Genomic DNA, 26,451 nt, shown 5'->3' on the forward strand with positions numbered 1-26,451 from the left:
GTATTGGCTTGGATATAAGCATGCTTCTAATGGCTAAGATTAAGGGAATAAACTGTAGGCAGAAATATTTCAACTTAGAAGCTTGCTTGAATAGTTTTCTTTTTTGTTCTGACTGCTTTCATCCCCAGCTAACAAAAACTTGGGTGGGAATCAAAAGGGAGGGAGATAGATAATATTTACAGCAGCTTTTCACTATCAAGCACAAAAAGCCATGAATGTTCTAAGTGGTATTATCCTGCCTTTTAATTTTGTGTATAATCTGGCCTAGAATGTTTGCCTGGAGTCCTCTTGCAAAAAGGTATTTTCATCGGTTTACAAGGCTGTTAAGTTTGCATTATTTCCTGCAGCTGCATGACCACACAACAGCCAACATTAAACTACAATTTGAAAAGCTCACCCTTCCAATCATTTTTTTCGCTTTTCAGCTAGGTCTTTTTAAAGCTTCAAGGCTGCTTTGCTCCAACAACTTAAGTTCCCTACAGGTAAAGCTACCATATTCTTGTGTGGGGTATTCTTGTGTGGGGTATTCATGGGTTACTTAAAGCATGTCCAAACCAGTTATATAAATGGTTATATACCATCCCAACTTTTCTGCAGGTTTCCCATATGGCTGAAACCAGCAACTGGCACCAGACCAGAGCTTGCTTTTATGCTTCTCCCTCCCACTCATTTTTCCTTTACAGCTGTATACCTTTGGTTTTATAGGTTTTAAGCCCAAGGCATGCAATTCACATCAAACCAGTTTAAGTTCTCTAGTAGCTTTTGAATTTCAGAAAACCTATCCTACTCCTGGTGGTAAAACTGACATTGCTCCAGGTGATCCCAAAGAAAACAAGCTGCTATTATCTGCAGTTTGTTTAAAAAACAAACAATCTTGAGTAGTGAATAGAACAAATGTTGAAAAGATATGGGAAAAACGTTGTTGCTGTTATTCCCAAGATAGTTTTTAAGGTATCAAACCAACAACCCCCACGTTCTAGTTCCCTATTCTCACTAAATATTTCTTAAAACAGTCTCCTTCAAGATTGTCAGTGCAGAAAAATAGGGGGGGAACCTGAATACTGGAGGTAGAAGCTCCTACACTTTTCAGAGTCTGCAAAAAAAAAAAAAAAAAAGCAAACCTCTATTTTACGCTCCTTGCTGAAAACTAATCTGATTTGGCTTGGCTTCAAACGGAATAGGAAAGGGTAGGGGAAAATCCTGCACTCTTATATGGTTATTGCTGTACTTTTAATGTAACATCCCAAGACCATGAAGCTCTTATTTTCATTTCAGAAACTGCAAATCTTTTCAAACGCCATCACAACCCGACCCCCGCCCTTCCTTCCAGAGATGAAGCATTTTTAAGCTATTGAAGCAATGACTCCCAAATTCGTCCCCTATTCCCTCGTTATTTCTTTCAAAATTCAGAACAGCAAGTGCAGAAGGGGGAGGGAAAAACTCAATACTGGAGAGGCAGGAGCTACTACTTATAGAGAGCCTGCAAAAAAATAAAAACCCCAAGCAAGCCTGTAGTTCATCCTTGCTGAAACAAATTCATCAAGCAAGAATAAGGGAAGAAAAAATATTCGCCCTGTATTCACTCAGAACCTGAAAGTATAGTGCTGATAACCCCACCGTCGCAGGTTCAATCCCCATATGGGGCAGCTGAATATTCCTGCATTGCAAGGACTAGATGACCCTCCTTATTTAATTTGCTAAAGCATTATAATCGAGAACCAGACCCTAGAGCTCTGGCTTCCTAGCAGAAGCTATTCAGACCCCGCCAGTGGCCAACCCCCACCCTTTCTCCCCGCAGCAAGAAATGAGCGTCAGCGAAGCTTCCGCGCCTTTTTATATCCAACGCCCGGGCGCCTCCATCCAATCACGAGCGGCGAGGGTGGGGCTGTGCTCACAGCGCCTGCGCCGTTGTCTCCGGGGGTGGGGAAAAACAAACACAAACAAACCAGGCATCGAGTTGGACAGCTTTGTCTGAAAACGTCTCGCGAGGCGGAAGGGGAAGGACCCCTGCGCTCGCGCCGAAATTCAAGCGAGGGGAGGAAGAAACCGCCGTCGCCTCAGGTAAGACTCGCGGCTCCTCTGCTTTCCGAGGAGCCGGAATACACAGAGATTACCTCACGCCGAATGTGTAATAATAATAATAATAAGTGCAACTTGAAAACGGCCGCCTCATGTTCGCGCGCGCGCCTGCACACATACGCGCGCACACACACAGGCGTGTGCCTGTATCGTGTGAACTGCGGAGAGACATCCGTGTCGGGCGACTGCGTGTGCCTGTATCGTGTGAACTGCGGATATACATCCGTGTCGGGCGACTGCGTGTGCCTATATCGTGTGAACTGCGGAGAGACATCCGTGTCGGGCGACCCTCGTGACGCGCGTCTATGAAGGGCGCTCCGGCGTGTGACAGGGTTGCGGGGTAAACCAAGTAAGGGAACGGATCCGGGGATTTGTCCTGCTGCGAGCAGCCCTTTCTTTTAATTTAATACCAAAATAAATAAGAACTAACGAGCCAATTCTGTCCCAGATAACTCGGTTCTGTGTCTCTCCCCCCCCCCCACGGGTGTAGTGCAGAGCCCCCAAACCAATCAAAATCAATACAAACCTGAGGTTCTGCCCATACAATAAAACTCCTGGCCACGCCCATCCTGCCCCCCCCAATAAATCCTGACTATGCCCGTCCTGCCCCCGCCCCAATAAATTCTGGCTAGGCTCATGCTGCCCCCCCCCCAATAACCCCTGGCTACCTTATTCTTGTTATTGTTATTATTGGATTTTTATACCGCCCTATACCTGGAAGTCTCGGGGCTGCCCCCTCCCCCACAAAATGATAACTCCTGCCTATACTCATGCTGCCCCCCCAATAATAACTCCTTACTACATTATTAGTAGTACTTATTGAATTTATATACTGCCCCATACCTGGAAGTCTCAGGGCTGCCCCCCCCCCAAATAATAACTCCTGGCAACATCAATGTTGTCCCTCCAAATAATAAATCCTGGCTACGGTGGCATGGCTGGTTGGCTCTCATTCATACTTAAGATAAAGAGCGTGGTGCATCGCTCCGAAGGTGGGCTGCTCGGTTGGAGCGTTGTGCTGACAACGCCAAGGTTGCAGGTTCCGTCCTTTGATGGGACATTTGCATATTCCGGCACTGGAGGGGGTTGGACTAGATGATCCTCAGAGTCCCTTCCAACTCTCTGATTCTATGGGATGAGAACGTCTGCCTGAGAACCTAAACACCCATGAAATGCGGCAACACCTCGGCGCAGAAAAAGGATTTCTCTTGAATTGCTGCACTTGGGGCTTGAGTACACATGGCAAAGATCCATACGCCCCCAGTTTCCTGTGATAGGCAGCTGTTTGAGGCATTTCACCTCAAACCGGCTTCGTTCTGACTTGCAACCTGTGGTGCAGCCTCTGCACAGGTGACAGCTTGTTGATTGTTGTATTTATTAGATTTATATACCACCCTTCCTAAGATCTCAGGGCAGTTCACAGAATAAAATACAGGATAAAAATAAGTAAATCAAAACAGCAAAACATTACGTAATCCCTGAGGTGGCTCAGTTGCAAGGAAACCTGTTGGATAATGAGCATCCTCTGAGGATGTCCCTACCCCGCTCTCTAGGACACAGAGAGCAACGTAAAAATGCTTTTTGAAAGGCAGGGAAACTGACCTTGCTGCAGAAATCTCAAATTAGTTGCAGTCTGTGTTGATTTCTCCTGTGCAACATTACTGTAAAGTTAAGTCCCAGTGTGATTGCAATGCTTGCCATCTCATGCTTGTCACTTGCTGCATTGTGCCCGATAGATTCTTACTTTATTTATTTCATAAAATTTATACACTGCTTGATTGTGAAAAACCTTCAAGCGGTTTACAAAAAGGTAAAAACAATAAATTAAAGAAAAATTGGAAATATACAGAAAGTTAAAATACTAAAGCCGATTAGAATTCACTGTTGCTTCAGATTTCTAAGCGTCTGGGTAGGATCCATGAAGTATGCATGTTTGTAACTCACAGAATTATGACTCAAAATACAATTATGAATCAAATGTTTTCTTTCACAGGTTAAACAGTAGGTTTGCTTGGAATCTCCAGGGAGAGCAATCAAAATGTACATAAAATCAATTGTGCTCGAGGGGTTTAAGTCTTACGCTCAACGGACAGAAGTGAATGACTTTGACCCATTGTTCAATGCTATTACTGGCTTAAATGGAAGTGGCAAATCAAACATCCTGGACTCCATCTGTTTCTTATTGGGCATTACCAATCTATCACAGGTGAGTATATGCCTTAAGACATCTACTGGCATCAATATTTCCATTCCTTGTTCTTTGGTGAGCTTAAAGTTTTGTAACAAATGCTAGAATATTACGCATTCTTCTGATTGTTGTTGTTTAGTCATGTCTGACTCTTCGTGACCCCATGGACCAGAGCACGCCAGGCACTCCTGTCTTCCACTGCTTCCCGCAGTTTGGTCAGACTCATGTTTGTAGCTTCGAGAACACTATCCAACCATCTCGTCCTCTGTCGTCCCCTTCTGATTAGAGGAAAACTAAACAAATAATTGCCTATTTTACTGTGGTGGAATGGTGATGACTCGGCATACACTGAGTGCAGAATTTCAGGCAGGGAATCTCTTCCAGCCCACTCTGGGGATTCAACTCTTGGACCTTCTACATGCAATGCAGATGCTCTGTCACTAAACTACAACCCTGCCCACTGACAGTGCAATCTGAAGGAAAACAAAAACAGGCAGGATATTTGGTCCTTAACCTGTCTTTACTCCATGTATAACTAAACATAGAATTTTGTACTGCTTATAATTATGACTAGCTAGGGGTACAAGTCCATTCTGGCAGCAGCACTTACTGAAACTTGTCCTGTATGTTTGCCTATGAACTGTTTGAGATAGAACCTAAAACTTAATTCTAATTTGCACTTGTGGCAGTTCAGATTGTTTGTGGATCACTCACTTAAAACTATACAAATATAGGCTGGATTCTTCGGTAAAACTACAGCACCAATAGACAATTTCCAGTCACATGTGATTTTTTTGTATTCCAATTCACTGTGGGAGTTAGGACAAATACTCATTGGAGTTATCCAACATGCAATGCTAAATCATTTTATAGATTTTTTTGAGCTATATAAAAAACTTCCCACAAATTTCATCATAAGATTGATTTTTTGATTTTTTTAAAAGTGTGTTTCTCTCCTCAATCTTGTATAAACATTGTGAATGATGGCCCAAACAGTTAACTTCCAACTAAGTGTTTTAGACACAACCCTATAGCCTTAGCATGCACTTTTGCTATCAATTGAAAATTACTGCCCTTTTAATGTTTTTCAGGTGCGAGCTTCTAACTTGCAAGATCTGGTTTACAAAAATGGCCAAGCTGGGATTACCAAGGCTACAGTATCAATCACTTTTGATAATTTTGACAAGAAGCAGAGTCCATTCGGGTTTGAGATTCATGATGAGATTACAGTAACAAGGCAGGTGAGCAATAGTTAGGCTCTGTAAAGGTATATTCTGAAATCCTTTGTTTATTTGTTTTTGGCATATGTAGCTGCACATGCCAAGCTGTCTACATGCTTGAATACTGTAGCATCAGACTAGAAGGAAAATTATGCTTTGGTACATAATGAACCCTTGTTTCTTCTCAAGGTGGTGATTGGAGGCAGAAATAAATATCTAATCAATGGTGTGAATGCAAGTAATGCTCGAGTACAAGATCTTTTCTGCTCTGTTGGACTGAATGTCAATAATCCTCACTTTCTTATTATGCAGGTAAGCATATATTGTTATAAATATAATCACTTTTCTTCTTATTGTGTTGGTTTTTTTAGCAGGCAGGAACTAGGGTGCAGTCCTAAAGCTAGATCTGTTGGGATGAGCATGATTAGGATCCAGCAGATCTCCAGCTGTTTTTTAAAAATGGAATGGGATCTTGCAGATTCTGAGGAAGCCCTCTCTGGGCTGCATGTTTTATTGTTATTATTGTGATTAATCACCTTTTACACAGTTGTCTCAAGGCAATATACAATAGAAACAGTAAATGCCCCAGTTAACACAAAAAACAGCTGATACATTAAAGGTAGAACTAAAATAATGCAAAATAGTTATGGAATCAACCAGTTAATGAATTGATGTGTCCTCTGCCAGGGACTCTCAATCTTTCCAGTTCTTAATTCTTGTAAGGACTGATGATGACCCTGCTTGGTTCAGAATACTATTGTTGCCTGTAACTTTGTGCATTCCACCTCCACTTCCCTGAAATCTGCCCAGTGTTTGCTATTTTTAGGTCAGTGGCTCTTTGACACAAACATTAAAAGTCTGCTATGTATCTTGATGCTAATAAGTAATAAAAATGATATCTTAAAATTACATGAGATGTTACTGATGGATTTTCATTCTGTATTAGGGACGGATTACCAAAGTTCTGAATATGAAGCCTCCAGAGGTAAGAATGCTGGAGCTTTTTCATTAGTGTTTCCTTCATTCATTTTGGAATTGATTCTTTATTTAGCCTGAGATTGCAATAACAGTTTTTTGTTCTAGATTTTGGCTATGATTGAAGAAGCAGCTGGCACTAGGATGTATGAATGCAAGAAAATAGCTGCCCAGAAAACCATTGAGAAAAAAGAGGCAAAACTTAAAGAAATTTGCACGGTACTAGATTTTTATAATAGATTTTTATTTATTTTGGGAAGTTTGCTTTTCAGATATGGATGGCTGCTAAAGTTCCTCAAGGCGTAGATTAAGAGGAATGAAATGAGCTTTGACTCTGGTCCTGTCTGTCTCTTTCCTTAATGACCAATTTGGTTTTATTTACTCTTTTTAATTTAATTTTTCAAAGTCCATTGCAGATGTCCCATCCACTGAAAGTATGGTGGGAGCATTTGGAAAATTCAAAATTTTTCATTCTGTACTTTGTTCACAGATTTTGGAGGAAGAAATCACACCCACCTTGCAGAAACTGAAAGAGGTACTTCCCGTTTAAAATGAAAAAAATGTTTTACATTGCAAACCAAGGCATGTTTAAAGGTAAAGGACCCCTGAACGACTCTGGGGTTGCGGCGCTCATCCCCCTTTACTGGCCGAGGGAGCTGGAGTTCGTAAACAGTTTTTCCGGGTCATGTGGCCAGCATGACTAAGCCACTTCTGGCAAAACCAGAGCAGCGCACAGAAATGCCATTTACCTTCCCGCCAGAACGGTACCTATTTATTTACTTGCAGTTTGACATGCTTTTGAACTGCTAGGTTGGCAGAAGCTGAGACCAAACAACAGGAGTGCACCCTGTTGCGGGGAAATGAGGCCTGGAAATGAGACGATATTGTAGACCTTTCCTTGACATGAACTAGTTTGCAAACTGCATCACTTTCTTACTATTCATAATGGTTTTAGTGAATGTGCTTCATTTTTCTAGTTTTCCTCTGAAATTCTTACATTCTCAATATACATTGCAGAAATATATTCTTGGAATCCAGTAATTTGTAGGTTTTTAAAAGAATAGAACTTCTGTTTAAATAAATATATTGGCCATGTTTTCTAATCTAATTACGCTGTTTCATCATAGCTGTTATTTCTGGTTATGGCTTATATTTCTGCTTGTCCTTTCCAGGAACGATCCTCCTACTTGGAATACCAAAAGGTCATGAGAGAGATTGAACACCTGAGTCATCTGTACGTTGCATATCAGTTTGTGTTGGCTGAAGAAACCAAGGCACGTGCTGGTGATGTGCTAAAGGAAATGGAAGGGAACATTGTAAAAGTCCAGGAAGAGATGGTTGAGAATGAGAAGAAAGTAAAGGAACTTGGCGCAGAAATAGCCGAAATGGAAAAGAAAAGGGATAAAGTAAGACCAACTAAACTGCTGCCGTTATTTCTTGTATTAAGCACATTTTTAAAAAGTTTTTTGTGTCTGGATTAAACAGAGAATTCCAACATGTGAAGTACATTATATTGACCATTTCCATATCACTTGGAAATTACATTTAAAGGCGTAACACTTGATAAGAAACCTGCACTATTTGGTTAGCTGAATAACTCAGATGTTGTACATCAGAAGTAGAGCTTTTGAGTTCCCTGATGGCCTTTCCACGGAAGGTATCTTAGATAACTGGGATTAAAGAAATTGGATGGTTGAATTTGAGGCAAGAGGGTATCAAGATAAGAAACCTTTTTATAGTCTTGGTGCTTACAGGAGACATAGAAGATAATTTTGGAAGTTGAAGCTGACAATTTCTTCAGCGAATCCTGTCCTAAAGCATGATGCTGCGAACACTGTTTGGCTATAAATGGAACCATTTGTATACAGCAAAGTATGCACTTGTTTATAGCACAGTTGGTACAGAGATATTCACCAAGCAAAGCTGTTAGTATCAAATAATACATTTTTTAAAAATGCATCTCTTAGCGGGGTGGGAATTTGATGGCCCTCTAAGAATAAAAGTTGCTGACACAGCCTATTACTTTCCCATTCCTTTCTACTTTCTCACATTATATCTACTATCCATACCAGATGAACTTTCTAAAAAGAGATTGCAGTGGAAATGCGGAAGAATTGTCATCAAGGAGAGGAGGTGTAGGTGGCCTTGTGCAATTAACCCTTCATTTAATGCTGACTTAAGTGCTTGCAGAAACATTCCTATTCTTGGAGATGGCCCAGCTGTGGGTTGATTGCTGGCCTGGATCATGGGATTCCCAGACCCAGGTGAAGGTAGTTATATAATCATGTCAGGTACAGGTAGCTGAGTCATTAAGTGTCTCCTGCATGGAGCAGAAAAAACCATAGAGCTTGAGCAAGGAAGGGGGAGCTTTGAAGCAGACCTACACTGTTGCAGGTCTTGCATCGCTGTCTGGACCGAGATCCAGTGTTAGAAACTCAGATATACAGTGGTACCTCAGGTTACATACGCTTCAGGTTACAGACTCCACTAACCCAGAAATAGTGCTTCAGGTTAAGAACTTTGCTTCAGGATGAGAACAGAAATTGCACGGCGGCAGCAGGAGGCCCCATTAGCTAAAGTGGTGCTTCAGGTTAAGAACAGTTTCAGGTTAAGAACGGACCTCCGGAACGAATTAAGTACTTAACCCGAGGTACCACTGTATAAGCTAATCACCAAATGGTACCTTAAACCTAGGTTATGGTTACCACAGGGGAATGTCTAGGTACACCTTTTTTTTCTTTTTCTTTCTTTTTTTCTGTGAAAATTATTTTTCATTTCATTTTTATACCACATATTTTAAGGGGGAAAAATTCAAAGCGGTTTACAACACATTAAAACATCAAATAAAACAATCCAGAATAAAACAAATTCAAGCTTCAAGGAAAATAATTCAGATCCTTCTCTAAGTGACATTTTGCTTTCCCCATATTTATTTATTTACCTACTCTACTACCGCTGGGGCTCCCTATAGCAGGAAGTGGCGATTCTGTCATCTGGTATTTTGCCTGGTAAAAAGCAAGGAGTTATTGGTTGTTTGATTAGTATTCTATGTTAAGGCTTGATTATTGTTTGCTTTTCTATCGTGCAAAGGAGGAATTGTTTAATCGTTGGAGGAGTTCTGTACCCTTGTGAGCGTGTGAAGCCATTTTGCTTCATAAAATTCAGCCTTTCTCCACTGGTGGTCTGCATTTGCTTCAGATATCCTTAACAAAGAACCATTTTGCCTCTTCTCAGCACACTTGGAAATACACAAAACACATAAGTTAACGATTGATACTTTAAAATATTTGCAGGAATTTAGTGGTGTTCTCCATTCACTAGAAGAAGCTCTTGCAGAAGTTCAGAGAACAGATACTAAAGTGCAGAGCACGCTTGACATCAAAAAGCAAAACTTGCAAAGTGAAGAAGAAAAGCGTAAAGGGCTGGTTAAATGCATGGAAGAGGTAAGCAAAGAACACTTTGTTAAATTATACACTCTTGTCTTCTCTTTCCCCTTAATGTTTACTCTCGTACATTTTGGTAATATGCATTATGTACTTCTACAAGTACTTGTGTCATAGAAATATATCTTAACGTTTGTAAAGGTAACGTAAGGGAGCTGGGACTGCTTCATGATTGCAGATATTGTGTCCCACAGAGGCAGGGCACTAGGTTGGGAATCGAACAGTGCAATCCTGCACATGTTCAGTTGTATTTGTTTCCTTAAAAGGCTGTTGCCCTGTGAACAATTACAATGCCCCATTGAAACCAGTAGGACTTATGTGCGGGTACTTTGAAGATGGGGGTCAGGGTCTTGTCAATCACAAATTCTGCCTTGGTGCCCTACCAAAATTTGTGGACAAATTGTGCAGTTCTTCGGATCCAGGCCATGTAAGATTAAATGTGACTGATGTAGATTTGGAAGGGTAAGTGCCTTTAAAAAAAAAGTCTGATGGACTTTTTCTGGTCAATTGCATCTAATTTTTGTGGGCTTCTGTGTGCTTACAATTTGTATACAATTTTACATTTTCTTGTAGGACTCTAAAGCTTTAGTCTCGAAGGAAAAAGAGGTAAATAAGATTACGGATGCACTGAGTGCTCTACAGGAGGCAAATAATAAAGAGATGGAGGCTTTGACTGCAGCCCAGCAGCACTTCAATGCTGTATCTGCTGGTCTGTCCAGCAACGAAGATGGGGAAGATGCTACTTTTGCTGGACAGATAATGGCTTGCAAAAACGATATGAGCAAAGCAGAAACAGAAGCAAAACGAGTAAGAATCTGTCTTTGCATCTTTTGGAGAGGGTGGGAATCCTTAGCCCAGGCTTCCTCAACCTCAGCCCTCCAGATGTTTTTGGTCTACAACTCCCATGATCCCTGACTAGCAGGACCAGTGGTCAGGGATGATGGGAATTGTAATCTCCAAACATATGGAGGGCCAAGGTTGAGGAAACCTGCCTTAGCCTTTAAAATAACAAATATATTGTGTTATGAACGTCTGTAGGATTGCAACTTAGGAGGGCAGTGACTTCCTATGAAGGCAAAAGCAACAATAAATAAGCATCCTGCATTCACCTCTGCTAGTGACAGAGGTGACTTTTTCTTAAAAGCCAATTCCTACTTTTCTAATCCAACTCACTTTGGAAAATACTATTCTGGAGTGCAGATGCTAAATAATTTGAGTAGATGTAGATGCATGGCAGATAGAGAAGCAAAAGTACCTCTTTTAGTTTTCTTTTATCTTACTGCCTTTTAGCATTTTTCAATTCTTGATAGCTATTTATCAATATTACTCATATGTATGGTTAAATATTGGAAGATTTATATTAGGGATAAATGAGGATGTGTATTGGAAGGTGATGGACAGAAGATAAAGGGGCCTATTTAAGAGACAGGGTGGGAGGCTAAGAAAGGGTGATGCTCTCCTAGGTAAGAACTCGGATAACATAAAATGGTGATAGAGGCCTAGATTGTATGATATGCTGAAAACTTAACAAAATTGAAAGAGAGGAAAATACCTTTTGGAAAACAGTGCAAACTAAACAGCTCCTGAAAAGAAGTAGAAGCGTGTGAACATAGGGGGCAGAAATGATTATCAAACTTCTGCATATGCTGTTATATGGTAGTGATGTTAAATGTTACAAATATTTCATATCCTACTATGGAGAAAGTCTCCTTATCAGACAAAATATATTGTCTCATCCCTATTCTTCACTCTGGGCCTGCCATCACATTTTTTGTTAAAGCAATGTAATGGAACAACTGCTTTTTTAAGCAGATTATAATCAATCACTTTATTTGCATGCCACCTTTCCAAAGTTAAAACCATGCTAAAGGCATCTTACAACATTTTTTTAAAAAAACACTTGATTACAAGCATAACAAAAGTAGTCATAAATAAATAAAACTTTGAAAAATACGTACCCAGTCAAATTGAACAATTTCTGCATAAATAAATCATAAGATATGAAATAAAGGTACAATAGTAACAGCCCCCACCCCAACAAAAAATCCTAAACACTCCAGCCCAATCATGCACCTGTCTTGGCCGTAAGCTTCACTGACGATTCTGAATAAAGTTTGTGTACGTTTGCAGCCTATATTTAGTGGTTCTAGTGTAAAAAGCCTGACTAATAACTTCATTTTCATGGCAAGATGAGAGAATGCTTCCGTATAAGCAATGCTCCTAGACTTTTGAATTTTCCTTGCAGGCTCAGATGATGCTGAAACATGCTCAACAAGAGCTGAAGACCAAACAAGCTGAAGTGAAAAAAATGGATGCTGGCTACAAGAAAGATCAAGACACCTTTGAAGCTGTCAAAAGGCAGAAAGAGAAACTAGAAAATGAAATGAAGAAACTCAACTATGAAGGTTAGCTTAGGACTAGGTGATTGAATGGTGAAAACGGTTGGGAGTAGAAGGAATGAGGAAACAATTTATGGAGGTGTGAATCTAGAAGTTAATGTCTGGATACTACTGAGAAAGGAGGTAGCACAGAATTGCTTGTGAAATTCAACAAGGCTTTTGCTTGTCATGCACAGGTGTGTATTTAAGAAACTGCTATCCAGCAGACTTTTGGTGAACAGCCAAAGTTGGACAAGATGTGAGCCAGACATAGAAGAGTGCAGGCTTGCTAATGTTCATGCACATGCGTTAGCACATGCTAACATGTGCCATGAGTTTAAAATGCAGTCACATGGGACATGGGCCACCTACGTCTTGTGCCTATGTTTAAAATCCACCCCCCCCCCCAGTAATTTATGGCACCAAAATCAATGCTCCTACCAGTTTCGCACATTTTGGGTGTTGTGTAGTATTATTTTAGTTAGATATGGGCTGTGCATTTCCTCCTAAACAGCTTCATTTTGAAGTTACGTAAACTGGGTTCTTTTATTAATTTCTTGGTGGTTCTAGAGAAAAAAGAAGAGACCCTCTTGGAAAAGCAAAGGGAGTTGTCCCGCGTGGTTAACCGCTTGAGAGAGTGCTATGAAAAGTTAATGAGCAAGTTCCCCAACCTACGCTTTGAGTACAGGTAAAACTACAGACTCATCTGTTCCATTAAAATGTCCTATTTTCAAACATGGAAGCTGAGAAAAAATATTCTGATTTTGGATAGAATTGCAGTGCTTCAGTCTGGAAGCTATTAATTAGTCAAGAACATTATTTATATACTTCTTTTAGTAGCACATTTGTTGCATTATGCCTTCCCCTATGGGACTTCCAATGCTCCATCTGCCCATTATGTATATTAGGGTTATTCAAAATATTAAAATTGGCTGATTGTTAATAGGCAATTAGATCACCTCGGGTGTAATGAATTCCAATTTCAAAAAGAATTAAAAGACGGTAGGTTTTGCTGACCTGATGTCTTAAGGACTATTATGCAGAGTCTCTGAGATGTTCCTCCACATCCAATAACAATTCTTTGTCTCCATGTGACGAACGACTGCTTTCAGAGGTAAGTGAGGTTCATGCCAATTAATCTCCCTATCTTCAAAGGGAGAGTGTGATGCCAGGATTCATCCTGGCTATCGTAAATCATTGCATAATTATCTCTGTTGTCAGAGCATCGATAGCGAGTCATCCATTCCACCCTCCCCCCCCCCCAGCTTTATGTTGTTCTCAAGCAATAAATTTGAATTGACTGATTAGCAGCAGCCAAATTACGACTGATGGTTGTTGTTCATTTTAAGAGATCCAGAAAAGAACTGGAACCGAGATCAAGTGAAAGGCCTTGTTGCATCTCTGATTACGGTGAAAGATATCTCTACAGCAACAGCACTAGAAGTAGTTGCTGGGGGTCGACTCTACAACGTTGTGGTGGACACCGAGGTATGTTTTTCTCAGTAGGATAAATTAAAAGAAAATATCCAGGCTTTTGAAAGGGGTTTTCTACACAAAAGATCCTAGATGTGGCAGCAGGTATACACTAGACGGCAAAGTGCTGCCAGTCCTAGCACTCAACAATGTACCCGCATGAGGCACCTGTTTGAAATTGGGTCTGTCTCATTCACAAACTTTATGGCCTTATTCATATCTTAAGACTCAGATGCACAACTAGAGCTTGTCTAACGTGAGCTTCATACAGTTTGAAACATAAGCTAGGTGTGAGTTAGAAATTAAACCTATAAAGCTTTTCTACCTTTCAGAAGTTGTAATTTATTACTGCTGCAATCTGTTATTAACTCAGCACCAGCTATGAGTTAAATGGGTTAGTATGTAAGTGTGATTTTTTTGTTTTTGTTTTCTTCTGTTAGCTTACTGGGAAAAAATTGCTAGAAAAGGGCGAACTGAAGCGTCGCTATACCATTATTCCACTGAACAAAATTTCAGCAAGGTTTGTTGAGAAAGAAGCTATCAGAGCGGCTAAAACCTTGGTATGTTCTTAAATAATTTTACGGAATTTTTTCCAGTATGCTACTGGTGAATTATTTCACTTTATAACACACACTACATGCTCATTAGTTTTCTTATGATATGATTTACACTTCTATGTTCTGTATACAATGGTACCTCAGTTTTTGTACATCTCCATTAATGAACATTTTGGTTTCTGAATGCCATAAACCCGGAAGTAAATGCTTCGGATTTTGAACACGCCTCGGACGTTGAACATGCCACGGGACGTCCGTATTGAGTTTTCGGTTTTCTAATGTTTTGGAACTCAGAACAGTTTTCTGGAACAGATTACATTTGAAAACCGAGGTACCACTGTTTATACCAAATGCTTCTTTTATAGGCTGTGAATTTGGGATAGATGATTTTGCGGACTTCTGGACTTCTTAGGTCAGGCACGTCCGAAATCTGTTTTGGGATTTGGGAGCCTAATCCGGCCTGCTGGTCGGTTTAATCTGGCCCCTGTGGCAGTTTATTTCTTGGGGTAAAATCCTTTTTTAAAAAAATGAATGTTCACTTCATCAAATCTGGCCCTCTTTGAAAAAGGTTTGGACACCCCTGTCGTAGGTGGTCTCTGTCTGAGCAGTGGGTTGGTGAGAAATCACGGGGCAACCATCACAATTCAACCAATATATCTGTTATACAGTCATTCAGACAGAAACAGCTGGGGGGGAGTGAGCTTCTAGACTGGCTTCCCAGGAGAGGTGAGGTGGTGGGCAGCTCTGCACAGTGTAAATGCATCAATAAGAGTTCAGGCTGCTTCTGCTGCTGCTTCTCCATGGCACCAATCTCCCTGCTGCCTTGTTTCCCTCCCTCCTCATAAGCACCAATGACCTACCTACCAGGAAGCTAGCAAAATGATTCTTCCCCCCGGTGACCCACTTCTGGATTGAATGAATAGGGGAGAGCAAGTCGTTGAGTCTCACTGTTTCTAGTGCTATTTGTTCTCTTTTTCTCTGCCGTGTTAATTCTTTTTTCTTTTGGACGTTAGGTTGGTGAAGACAGTGTCCATCTGGCCCTTAGTCTGGTGGGATATGAATCTGAAATTCAAAAGGCAATGGAATACGTTTTTGGAGGCACGCTGGTTTGCGATAACATGGACAATGCCAAGAGAGTTACCTTTGACAAAAGGATAATGACAAAAACGGTCACCCTTGATGGAGATACCTTTGATCCTCAAGGCACTCTGAGTGGAGGTAATTGCTGCCTTTTATTTCATATTGCACAGCTATAACTGATTTTTTGTTTTCTTTTTGTTTGGCTATACTGAATTTGGATTCATTTATTTGCTTGCTAAAGACCGCATTTCTAGTTTTATCCCTCTGTTATAATGGACAGATGTGTTTGTACACACTGTTTACCCTGGCTTTTGAAACTTGAGATGCATATTTTCTGTGTCTGTAAATTGTTTTAAATGGTTTTTAATATTGTGCTTTAATCGTTGTAACCTGCCCTGGGACTTGAGTGTGAAGAGCAGGTAATAAATAATATTTTTAACAATACATGTGGATCACTTGATGCAGCTTAACAAATTTCACCCTGCAGACAGAGCATTTGTGTCACCTGACATTATTCCAAAGGCAACCCTTTTCATCCAATTGAATTCATCATAGACAGCTGTGGAGCGACTGGATTGTGCTTGTGTAGCTTATGTATTCATTGGTCTTCATTCAAGCAGCTGTTTACGTCTTTCTTCTTTCATGAACCAGGCGCACGACCACAATCTGCTTCGGTTTTGTCCAAGCTTCAAGAAGTAAAAGATGTGCAACAGGAATTGAAAGCAAAGGAGGCTGAATTGCAGTCAATAGGAAAGGAATTAGAAAGTCTGCAGGGGACTGCTGAAAAGTATGTATTGTCAGTACTTACTTTTGTATAGAAACCTGAAGAAGTTTGCCTCACTTAAAGCAGTACGAATGTTTTATAATGCTGTATTTCACGGGAAGAATTGGGTCTTTTTCCCTAGATAAAAATCTGTGAATAAAAAACGATTTATAGAAGCTTAAACCTCTACAGATAGTTGGTACAAGCTGGCTTGTAGTAATGCTACTTCCGTACCAATTAAAGAGCACAGTTGACTAATTTTGTGTGACATCTGTACTACAGAAATATTACAATTATCACAAAACATTTGTTATGCTTGTCATATGATAAAATGAGAGGGACAGGAATGTGTACACTACCTTGAGTTCATTGGAGGAAAAGACAAGATGCAAATGCAGTTAAATAAAAAATCATTAGAAAGTATTGATACTATCCAGTTCAATTGCTTTTAAAGATACTTGTATATAAAATACTTGGGGACGCAGGTGGCCTAAACCACAGAACCTAGGGCTTGCTGATCAGAAGGTTGGTGGTTCGAATTCCCGCGACGGGGTGAGCTCCCGTTGCTCAGTCCCTGCTCCTGCCCATCTAGCAATTCAAAAGCACGTCAAAGTACAAGTAGATAAATAGGTATTGCAAGGAGGTAAACGGCGTTTCCGTGCACTGCTCTGGTTCGCCAGAAACGGCGTAGTCATGCTGGCCACATGACCCAGAAGCTGTCTGCGGGCAAACGCTGGCTCCCTTGGCCTATAGAGCGAAATGAGCGCGCAACCCCAGAGTCGTCCGCAACTGGACCTAATGGTCAGGGGTACCTTTACCTTTTATATTAAGGTTTTATATGAATATAAAATACTTGGGTGAAGCACTGATTGTTGTTTGTAAAATGTTTAATTTTTTTAAGGTATCGTCAGCTGAAGCAGCAATGGGAGATCAAATCTGAAGAAGCAGAACTATTGCAAACCAAGTTGCAGCAAAGTTCCTATTACAAACAGCAGGAAGAATTGAATACATTGAAAAATACAATTGGTGAGAAGAAAACAGTGATAGCGTATTTTAACTGGCTGTATGTACTTTGGGTTAGAGTCTGCAAGCCGGTTGCTTAGCAAGGGAAATGACTTTTTAAAAATAATAATCGTTTTAAAAGGTAAATTAAATCAATGTGGTAATTGGGTAACTTTTTGTATTTCTTGCCAGTGGTTAATGTTTATCTTTCTCCAAAGGAGAATTAGCCTCTTTAATCTCCAGAAGCTTTTTGCAAAGTGCATTCTACATTGAGTCACTGGTGCTTGACATCTGTGGTAGCCAGGCAAATCATTCAGATCAGATCCTAGCCTCACAAAGTGGCACAGGACTGGTATTGCTTCGGCGAGAGCTTGGCTGGCGTGATGGGCTCCGTTCACCCTCCATGCCCCCCCCCCCCCATGGTGTGTGCACATACCTGCCCCGGGCGCCAGAAAACCATACTACACCACTGGCTGAGCCTTTGTCTTTATCAGTAGGCATTACAAGGCTGTCATATTACTTTAAAGATGACAGCATTTTTAACTTTGAAAATACGTCATGCTTTTACAAAAGGAACATTTCATTTTCTCTCGAAGTTTCCTTGGGGGAGGAGGGGGGATTTTTTGCTTCGAACAGAATTGCTGTAGAATCTTTCTGCCCAGAAGTTTGTGATCAGCAGCCTCTTCCTTTTCAGAGGAAAGTGAGGAGACTTTAAAGAAAACAAAAGAGGTTCAGAAAAAAGCAGAGGAAAAGCTCAAAGTGCTGGAAAACAAAATGAAAAATGCCGAAGCAGAAAGGGAGAAAGAGTTGAAAAATGCCCAGCAGAAGCTTGATGGAGCCAAAAAAAAAGCTGATGCTTCCAGCAAAAAGATGAAAGAGAAAGAGCAGGTAAAACTTTTAACAACTGTGAAATGGTGCCCAAACATTTAAATAGTCTTGAAATTAACTGAAACTTGTGATTGTTCCTAAACTAAATAACTTTGTGGGGGAGGCACTTAGGTGGTCCTTAGAAGACAGTTGGATGTGCGAAAGCTTTCTGCCGTCAGGAGAACCTTGGAAAGCATTTGCCCAACCCACCTTGAGAGTCTAGTGTGCATAATTTCATTAGATTAATACCAAGCAAGTGCTATCCGTGTAGCACAGATAATATGAATGCTTTGGCAGGAGCAAATCCCACTGTGGGGCTTGCGCCCAAAGAACTGCAGCCTTAAGGGGTGTTGTTGTTTTTTTGTTTGCTTGCTTTGTTCAGGAAGCTGAAGCTCTAGCACTGGAACTTGAAGAGCTAAAACGGGAACAAAACTCTTATACGCAGCAGATTGAGGCGGTGAATGAAGCTATAAAATTGTTCCAAGAGCAGATTGAGGTCATTTCAGCTGAGGTAGCAAAAAACAAGGTAAGTCTTATCATTCTGATTTAATGAAAGAAGCAACCTGACATGTCTTCTTGAACTCTCAAGCTTTAAGAAAAGAGGGGCTGATGAGTCAATACTCCAGAGTATCCTAAAATACTATGCTGGCAAGTCCCATTTTTGTGCTTGCCAAGTCCCTCTGTTGGCATTCCGTTTTGTCTCTTGAATCACATCTTGAGGGTGGGGACTTGCCCAGCAAGGGAGACTAGCTTTGCCGGTAAGGTGCCAGTTGATGATCCACATTCAAGATTCTTTAAATCTTGAGTGCTTTTTTGTTTTGAGTTTTAATACGTTAAAACGTACTACTTTAAATATTTCCAGTCCACATTTAATTTTAATCAGTGTGGAGAGATAATTGTCTCCTTTGCTGTTCAGGAATCCGTAAAGAATGCTCAAGAGGAACTGGCTAAGCAGAAAGCAGTGGTGATGGCCCAGGATAAAGAAATCAAAGCCAAATCTACAGAGGTTGTGAAATATAAAGAACAAAATAACAAGGCGCAGCTTAAGATCAAGGAGCTGGAACACAATGTCAGCAAACACAAGGAGGAGGCTTCCGATGCTTCTGCAAAGGTATGTTAACATATCTACTTCCTCACCAGTGAGTAAGATCCCTATTTCTAATACTTTTAACTGTGTTTGAATTTAAAATATGCATATTGTGGGCAGAGATGAATTCTATGGGATGTAATGACTGCTGAGTGCATTGCTTGTTCATCTCCCATTACCATTGTTTGGCTTCCTTTATCTATGTGGCTGCAAAAACATTGTGATCCTACTAGCAAATGCAAGATTAATATCCCAAACAGAAGCTTCCCTAACAGATTTCCTCCTCTCATTGCAAGATAAATTTTCGTACCCAAGATGAAACACAATATCAACGCTGAACCCAATAAGTTTTCTACCTGAAGTTTTTGAGGCTTCCCACATCACAGTTTGGAATTGCTGTGCTAAGAGTTATAGAAACCTTGGGGGGGCGGGTAGATGAATATTACTCTATAAAAGTTCTAAACTGGTTTTTTTGTGTGTGTGTGTTTTGTTTGGTTTGTTTGTTTGGTTTGTTTGTTTTAACAGGTTGCCAAAATGCTGAAAGACTATGAATGGATAGCTTCAGAGAAAAACCTTTTTGGCCAACCAAACACAGCTTACGATTTCAAAACTAACAATCCAAAAGAAGCTGGCCAGAGACTTCAGAAATTGCAGGAAAAGAAAGAGAAGTTGGGCAGGAATGTCAACATGAGAGCTATGAACATGCTTACAGAGGCAGAAGAAAGAGTTAAGTCGCTTCCACTCCACTCTTTCCCCCTGCCACCTCCCAGTTACTGTGCACACAGCCGTACCATATCCTGCATTACCCTATCCTAATGTGGAAGCAGCGTGTTTAGATAGTGAACAACAAACTGGATGGCTTTAGATGCCTATCTATGCAGAAAGTGGCCACTATCTAACTTAACATGTCCTGTCAGCACAATGATTTTCATTTGTGCAGCGCCTGCCTCACGCTCTCCCCAGATCTGCTCCAGAGAGTTGAGAGAGCCCCTAGAGTAAATTTAGAGGGTATGTAGCAGAGGAGAGTGTCAAGGGCAGAGAGAGGAGTTTTCCATTGAGCAAGCAGAAATCCTTGTGCTTTTGTTGGATACTGCCCAGTGTTTTTCTGTGTACTTCAAGCAAAATACCTCCATAACATCCTTAAAGGAGTCATTCAGGCTTCCTGTTAATGAGCTATAATTATTAGCAGGTTTGTACCCAGCTGCCTAAAGCATTCAGGTGCCTGGTGCCAGAATGGCCAGCCCATATGATACGGAAAAATGCAGCCAATGGCAAGAGGGGCTGTGACATCGCTGCTAAGAGAGAACTTCTGTGACATCAGAGCAGGTCAGCCAATGGCAGCAAAAAAAGCAGTACAGGCAAAAGAGGCTGTTACTGGTATATATTAGAAGGATTCTGCTTTTTGTTCCAAACTACCAGTGTAGTATCAAGCTTCTGCATCATTGGTTCATACTTCCACACTGCCAAATAAATACTGACAACTCCACAAAGCACTAAAGTCCCTGACCCTACAAGCACCTTCTTTACCTTGCTTTTGTGAAATTGTTCAAACACACGCTAAAAATCAAAGAAAACTGCCAGTTCTACAACCTAATCTGCCCCATGCCAAGTCACATGATTTTCAATCTTGTCTGTTTCTAGTACAATGACTTGATGAAGAAGAAAAGAATTGTTGAGAATGACAAGTCTAAAATTCTTGCGACAATTGTGGAGCTTGACCAAAAGAAAAATGAAGCTTTAAATGTTGCCTGGCAGAAGGTAGGTCTCTTTAGTTTGATAACTCTTCTGTCCATGGGCTCAAAAACAAACTTAATTTCATGGGTCTTTTTTTAATGGATTAACCAAAATCCGTTGTCCATTTAACTATTACTTGAGATGCACAAAAGTCCCATCAAGCAAAATGAGTGGCAAAAAAAGACATTTGTTGCATATGGAATTGCTGTGTGCTAGAAATGGAAGCCATGATTCAGGTCTCGGTCTTAACTCAAAAGAACTTCTAAAAATATGATGGTTGCATTCAATTTCCCAGGTAAACAAAGACTTTGGCTCAATTTTCTCAACGCTTCTGCCTGGGTCCAATGCTATGCTGTCTCCTCCTGAAGGCCAAACTGTTCTAGATGGTCTCGAGTTCAAAGTTGCTTTGGGGAACACCTGGAAGGAAAATTTAACTGAATTAAGTGGGGGCCAAAGGTTAGTGTGATATATATATTTTTATATATATTTATAAACGCAAATGTAGCACAAAATCAAAGACAACCATTAAATTGCCTTCTGTCCCTTTCCCACCCTTGTCCTATACCGCAGGGATATCCATTGTTTTTTATGATACATTGTTCTGTGTAATAGTCTGGATACTGACCTTGTTAAGTTTCATGAGTTCAGTGAAAAAATGGTGAGATGTTCTTAATACAGTGGACGCTCGGGTTGCGAACGTGATCCGTGTGGGAGGCATGTTCGCAACCCGCAGCACCATGTCTGCACACGTGCAGGTTGCGATTCGGTGCTTCTGCACATACGCAAAGCACAACTTAGTGTTTTTGTGCATGCGCGAGCACCGAAACCCTGAAGTAACCTGTTCTGGTACTTCCAGGTTTCGGCGCGTCCATAACCCAAAAACGCGTAACCTGAAGCATCTGTAACCTGAGGTATGACTGTAATAGGTGTCAGGGAACTGCCATCAGCTCAGAGGCGAGAGGTGGAAGGGCAGTTGTGTTACAGGGAGGCTCCGAAGATCTCTCGAAGCAGTTCTTCCTCTGGCGAGGAGGGAAGCCCCGCCTCCAGTGGGGAAGGGACGCAGAGATCAGAAGATGTTAAGGAGAGCCTCAACACCGAGCTTGAGCAAAGAGGAGGGGAGGCAAGTCCCCCTTTGCCAACGCCCACTCTAAGCAGTAGGTTTGCGCTCAGAGAGGGGAGGAGAACGGTGGGGGTCACACGACTGTTATGCTTGGGAAGGTATAAGGACCGCCCACTCCCAGATTCTGCTAGTGACTGAGCAGACATGGACTTGCGATGCTCTGCATTGTAAATAGTTTTGTACAGATAATAAAGCCTGGAAAAGACAGGTTGGAGTCTTGCCTGTTTGCTCTCGAGCAACCACATCAGCACATAACAATAGGAAATAATAAAAGAACAATAGGAGTTGGGTAGCTAAACTAAAATAGCTGCTGAGAAATCTGTCAGAAGGTTTAAAAACGCAACTGTGGGCTCAGCCTCCATTAAGCTAATAAATAGTTTTATATGTGTGGAAATGTCTATAGAGGTATAGCAATGGGGAAAGTACAGGCCTCAGCTATACTGTGGTCTGCAATTTCCGAGGCTCTTTATTCTGGTGTCTACAGTATGGGGAATGCAGAGTGGTGCGTGAACTTGGTTTTGGAGAAAAATACTGGCCAGAGGAGGGAGCAAACTGACAAATTTGACTAGCCCAAAATGAGCTCACCTGATTATTAGGTTCCTTGGGAATATTCACTTTCTTGGGAACAGGTCCACTTTGGAATGCTTGTGGGTGTGGCGAGGTGGTCCAAAGGCTGCTGACTCTCCTTCCTAATTTAGAGAGACAGGGAAGATGGGATGCATACTAATGCTTACTTGCTGTTTACCAGTTAGTGCATAACCTGCACTCATTAAAATTGGTCTAACTGCTCTGGCTACCGATTAATTTCTGAGTTCAGTTCAAAGCAATGATTTTGTCTAGTAAAGTATTATGTACCTCAAGGGCTTCCTCTCCTCGTATGAACTTGCCCAAATCCTACAGTCTTCATCAGAGGCCCTTTCTCCGTGTGCTTCTCCTGAGGGAGGTACACAGGATGGGCACATGGAACAGACCCTTTCAGTTTTGGCCCCTTCTCTGAAATGCTTTGATCAATGAAGCATACCAAGTATTGTCAATTTCAGTTTTTTGACAGCAGCTTAAGGCATTTTCACTCAGTCAGGTATACTCTTTTGTGGCTGGCTGATGATAAGACTTTATTGTGTTACTGAACGAGTATTTTAGATATTACATATCATAAAATGTTTTGAATCTTTTTGATGTTATTCATTTGTATTTTATCTTGCTAAGTTGTTTTGAGATTCTTTTAGTACAGTGACAAACAAATGTAGCAAGATTTAAACTGAAATCGTTGGTGCGTCTAAACTGTTTATGCACTTGAGGTTTACATGATGTTGTAGTTTAACTCAAAATTTTCAAGACCTAGCTGTGTCACTTTGCATTACTCTCAAAGACAGAAGTATTGTGAAGTATTCATTAAGTACTTTTATTCCAGAAACCTAAAAAAAAAGTGTCCGTTATTGAAAATAGGGATACAGGTATTCACATATAAAACCTGGGTGTGTCTGGTTCTCTATTTTTGTTTTGCGTTTCAGGTCTCTTGTGGCTTTATCTTTGATATTAGCCATGCTTCTCTTCAAGCCAGCTCCAATTTACATCTTGGATGAGGTAGATGCAGCCCTTGATCTGTCACACACCCAGAATATTGGACAGATGCTTCGAACCCACTTCAGGCATTCCCAAGTAAGAAGCTAGTAACAATGAGTGTAATTTTCACAGAGTATCTTCTGAACAAATGCTTCTGGGTCTTGGAAGGGTTCCAGTTCTCTCTCTTATCAGGTGTACTGTACATTTGTTCATCTCTGTCCCAGTTGCTCGTTCTTTCTATAAAAGTAAGAGGAATAAATGGAGATTCTCACAGAATATTAAAAACACTATAAATCATCAAACATTAAAAACTTCCCTAAACAGGGCTGCCTTCAGATGTCTTCTAAAAGTTGTATAGTTATTTATCTCCTTGAAATCTGGGAAGGGTGTTCCACAGGGCAGGTGCCACCACCGAGAAGGCCCTCTGCCTGGTTCCTTGTAGCTTCACTTCTTGCAGTGAGGGAACTGCCAGGAGGTCCTCGGAGCTTGGCTTCAGTGTCCGGGCTGAACAATAGCGCTTGGGCAGATTTTAGCTGTTGTTCATGAGAGGACTGCCGTTAGACACTGTTGCATTCCACCGATAACTTCATTTCATATTACAAAAGGAAGTTAACTGTTTCAAACGTATGCTTAACAATATGCTTTTTCGGTTCCTAGTTCATTGTGGTATCGCTGAAGGATGGTATGTTCAACAATGCAAATGTGCTCTACAAGACAAAGTTTGTGGACGGCATTTCCACTGTGGCACGGTATACTCAGGCTCCAAATAGCGGCACAGCCAAGAGGGGAAAAGACAAAAACGAAGCGTCAAAGAGCAGAGGCAGCTGTCTGACAACATCTATTCCCGTTTGAAACTATATGGTTATATTATACAAACTTGTCTTGTACCTAGTAGTGATGATATTTCATAATTTTTGGATGGAATTCAAGCTACTTTTTGCAGCTGCTAAACTGCTGGCTTTGGCTCAGTTTTATGTTTATATTTCTGAACTCCTATCATGGCAGTTCATCAATTTGAGGCAGCTTTAAATGGTAGTAAAATCTAGTAGTGCATCATTATTTTTCATTTAAATTCAAAAATTTGTAAATATTTATTACTTCTATTCTCCTGTTGTGGGCTAGTATATATACCTTTTAAGCACTGAGTAAGTAATTTGTTTGCATTTCCGATACAGTAAACTCTGTGCATTGAAACTGAACTTACCTGTCTCTGTTTGATGATCAAATTATTCAACAGAGCAGGGGGAGCCAACATGGGTCACTTCAGAGGTTAAAGGACTCCTGTAATTCCTGACCATTAGTCATGCAGACTGGGAACTGATGGGAGTCCGATAAGCTGTGGAGGGCACCAGGTTGACTACCCCTACAACAGAGCTTAACTTTGACCAAGAGTGGGAAAGAGGGAGGGTAAGAATGACATAAAAGATCGTCTATAACACTTACTGCTCAAACAATGCTTAACTCTTGCTATCCCACTTTCTTTTTGTATAGTTAATGAAATGTTCATCTTTGATTTAATAAACCAGTTGGAACACAATGGTCTCTTTCTGCGCATTGCTTCTGAGTTTACCACAGAAATTGGTAAAACAGACTTAGCATATTATTTTGCATATGATTAGCAAGGTTGCTTTTTTATAAAAAAAAATTACCATAATGGGCAGGTGTCTTGCAGGCAAGGAGGCAATCGGAAGACAGTAAAGTTCAGTTGGGCTGGAACTGCCAAATTCTGGTGTTAGATGCATTTAAAACTGATTCCTTCTCTAATCCCAGTTGTACAGGGAGGATGAACTGCCTTTCTATTCTCTCTGGCCTGGCCTTACCAATGGTTTTTGTAAACGTGCATCATGCGTCTCTGTGTACCCGGCACTCACAGGTGAACTGCACCCCACAGGGATCCCTGTAGAAACATGCTCTCCCACAGCACACTGACCTGGCACCAAAACGGGCATTTTGCCAGCATATAACTGGCAATAGAATGATCCATCCAGAAAATGAGATGCTCAGTATTGGGTAATGTGTGCAAATCCTAACAGTCTTTCATTTGAATCATTGTCTCTGAGGAGGGTGTTCCTTGCACAGTTCATAGTCCTTCACAGAAAAACCTTAGCTCACCTCAAATATGTAGAAGGCGGTACAGTATGTACATTTGGGAATTGGGCTAGATGATCCTTGAGGTCCCTTCGAACTTGACAATTCAGTTTCTAACTATAAAGGTAAGAGGACGACTCTGGGTTAGGTATCTTGGCATGGTTTGAAATTAAAGTAGTCTGTTAAACCACTCTTTTTGACGTGAACCTCAGGTTATGTGGCACTGTTAGATGTTTTTGTTTGGCAAAACTCAGTTTGTCTTTTTCTGTCTCCCTGCAGGCCAAGAGGAGGTTGGGGGGGGGAGTATTTTAAATCACTTTGTAATGTGAATATAGACCTGGGCTGAGCAGCAGAGGGCGATCTTAACATAGCAGTGGCTGTAGCTGAAAAGAGCAAGCCCGGTTTTTGTTCGCGTGCAGGAACATGATGGCACTTTGAAGCTTCTTAAAAATGTGGGTTGGTACAGCGCCACAGTGCTTTTTAAATGTACCAGTAAAGGGGAATATGATGTGCATCTTCACAGGCATTGTGCTGCTTTCCAATGCATCAAAATGTAGCCACACCATGGGGTTATGCTGCAGCAGGAGCAGGGGGCCACATTTCCAAAGGGGGGGGGCAAAGCTAGAGGCAAAAGGGGACATGGCAATGAATGCACGAGTTGCCATTGTTCAAAATGCACTATCAAAGTTCAAGATTGCATCCCAGCCAGGTGGAAACATTTTTGGTGGAAATCATGACCAGTGAAGGTTCTGGCCTGGGGAGAGTGCTGAGGGCCGGTTAGAGAGACCTGGAGGGCCACACACAGTCCCTGAACCTGAGGTTCCCTACCCATGC

General features: G+C 41.1%; 1 protein-coding gene across 4 annotated transcripts; it reads left to right on the forward strand.

Moving 5' to 3' along the window:
• The first annotated feature begins 1,935 nt into the window (after positions 1-1,935).
• On the forward strand, positions 1,936-25,066 carry SMC2 (structural maintenance of chromosomes 2). Of its 4 annotated transcripts, none has more exons than XM_083419533.1 (25): positions 1,936-2,061; positions 4,073-4,285; positions 5,359-5,508; positions 5,677-5,799; positions 6,434-6,472; positions 6,571-6,681; positions 6,953-6,997; positions 7,635-7,868; positions 9,756-9,905; positions 10,479-10,712; positions 12,151-12,310; positions 12,854-12,971; positions 13,633-13,771; positions 14,197-14,316; positions 15,327-15,531; positions 16,045-16,180; positions 17,058-17,182; positions 17,853-18,046; positions 18,408-18,551; positions 18,942-19,136; positions 19,638-19,838; positions 20,754-20,870; positions 21,142-21,302; positions 23,478-23,625; positions 24,187-25,066. In XM_083419533.1, exons 2-25 carry the CDS (start codon positions 4,118-4,120, stop codon positions 24,379-24,381), a joined length of 3,612 nt encoding a protein of 1,203 aa, XP_083275659.1. In that variant the 5' UTR covers positions 1,936-2,061; positions 4,073-4,117; the 3' UTR covers positions 24,382-25,066. The 4 variants fall into 4 exon arrangements, with proteins under 4 accessions (XP_083275659.1, XP_083275662.1, XP_083275661.1 ...); XM_083419535.1 differs by lacking the exon at positions 1,936-2,061 and adding an exon at positions 2,108-2,128; XM_083419534.1 differs by lacking the exon at positions 1,936-2,061 and adding an exon at positions 2,329-2,428.
• The last annotated feature ends 1,385 nt before the right edge of the window (positions 25,067-26,451 follow it).

The sequence above is a fragment of the Podarcis tiliguerta genome (assembly GCF_965153285.1).
Source record: "Podarcis tiliguerta genome assembly, chromosome: 17".
In the NCBI taxonomy this organism is placed as follows: Eukaryota; Metazoa; Chordata; class Lepidosauria; order Squamata; family Lacertidae; genus Podarcis; species Podarcis tiliguerta.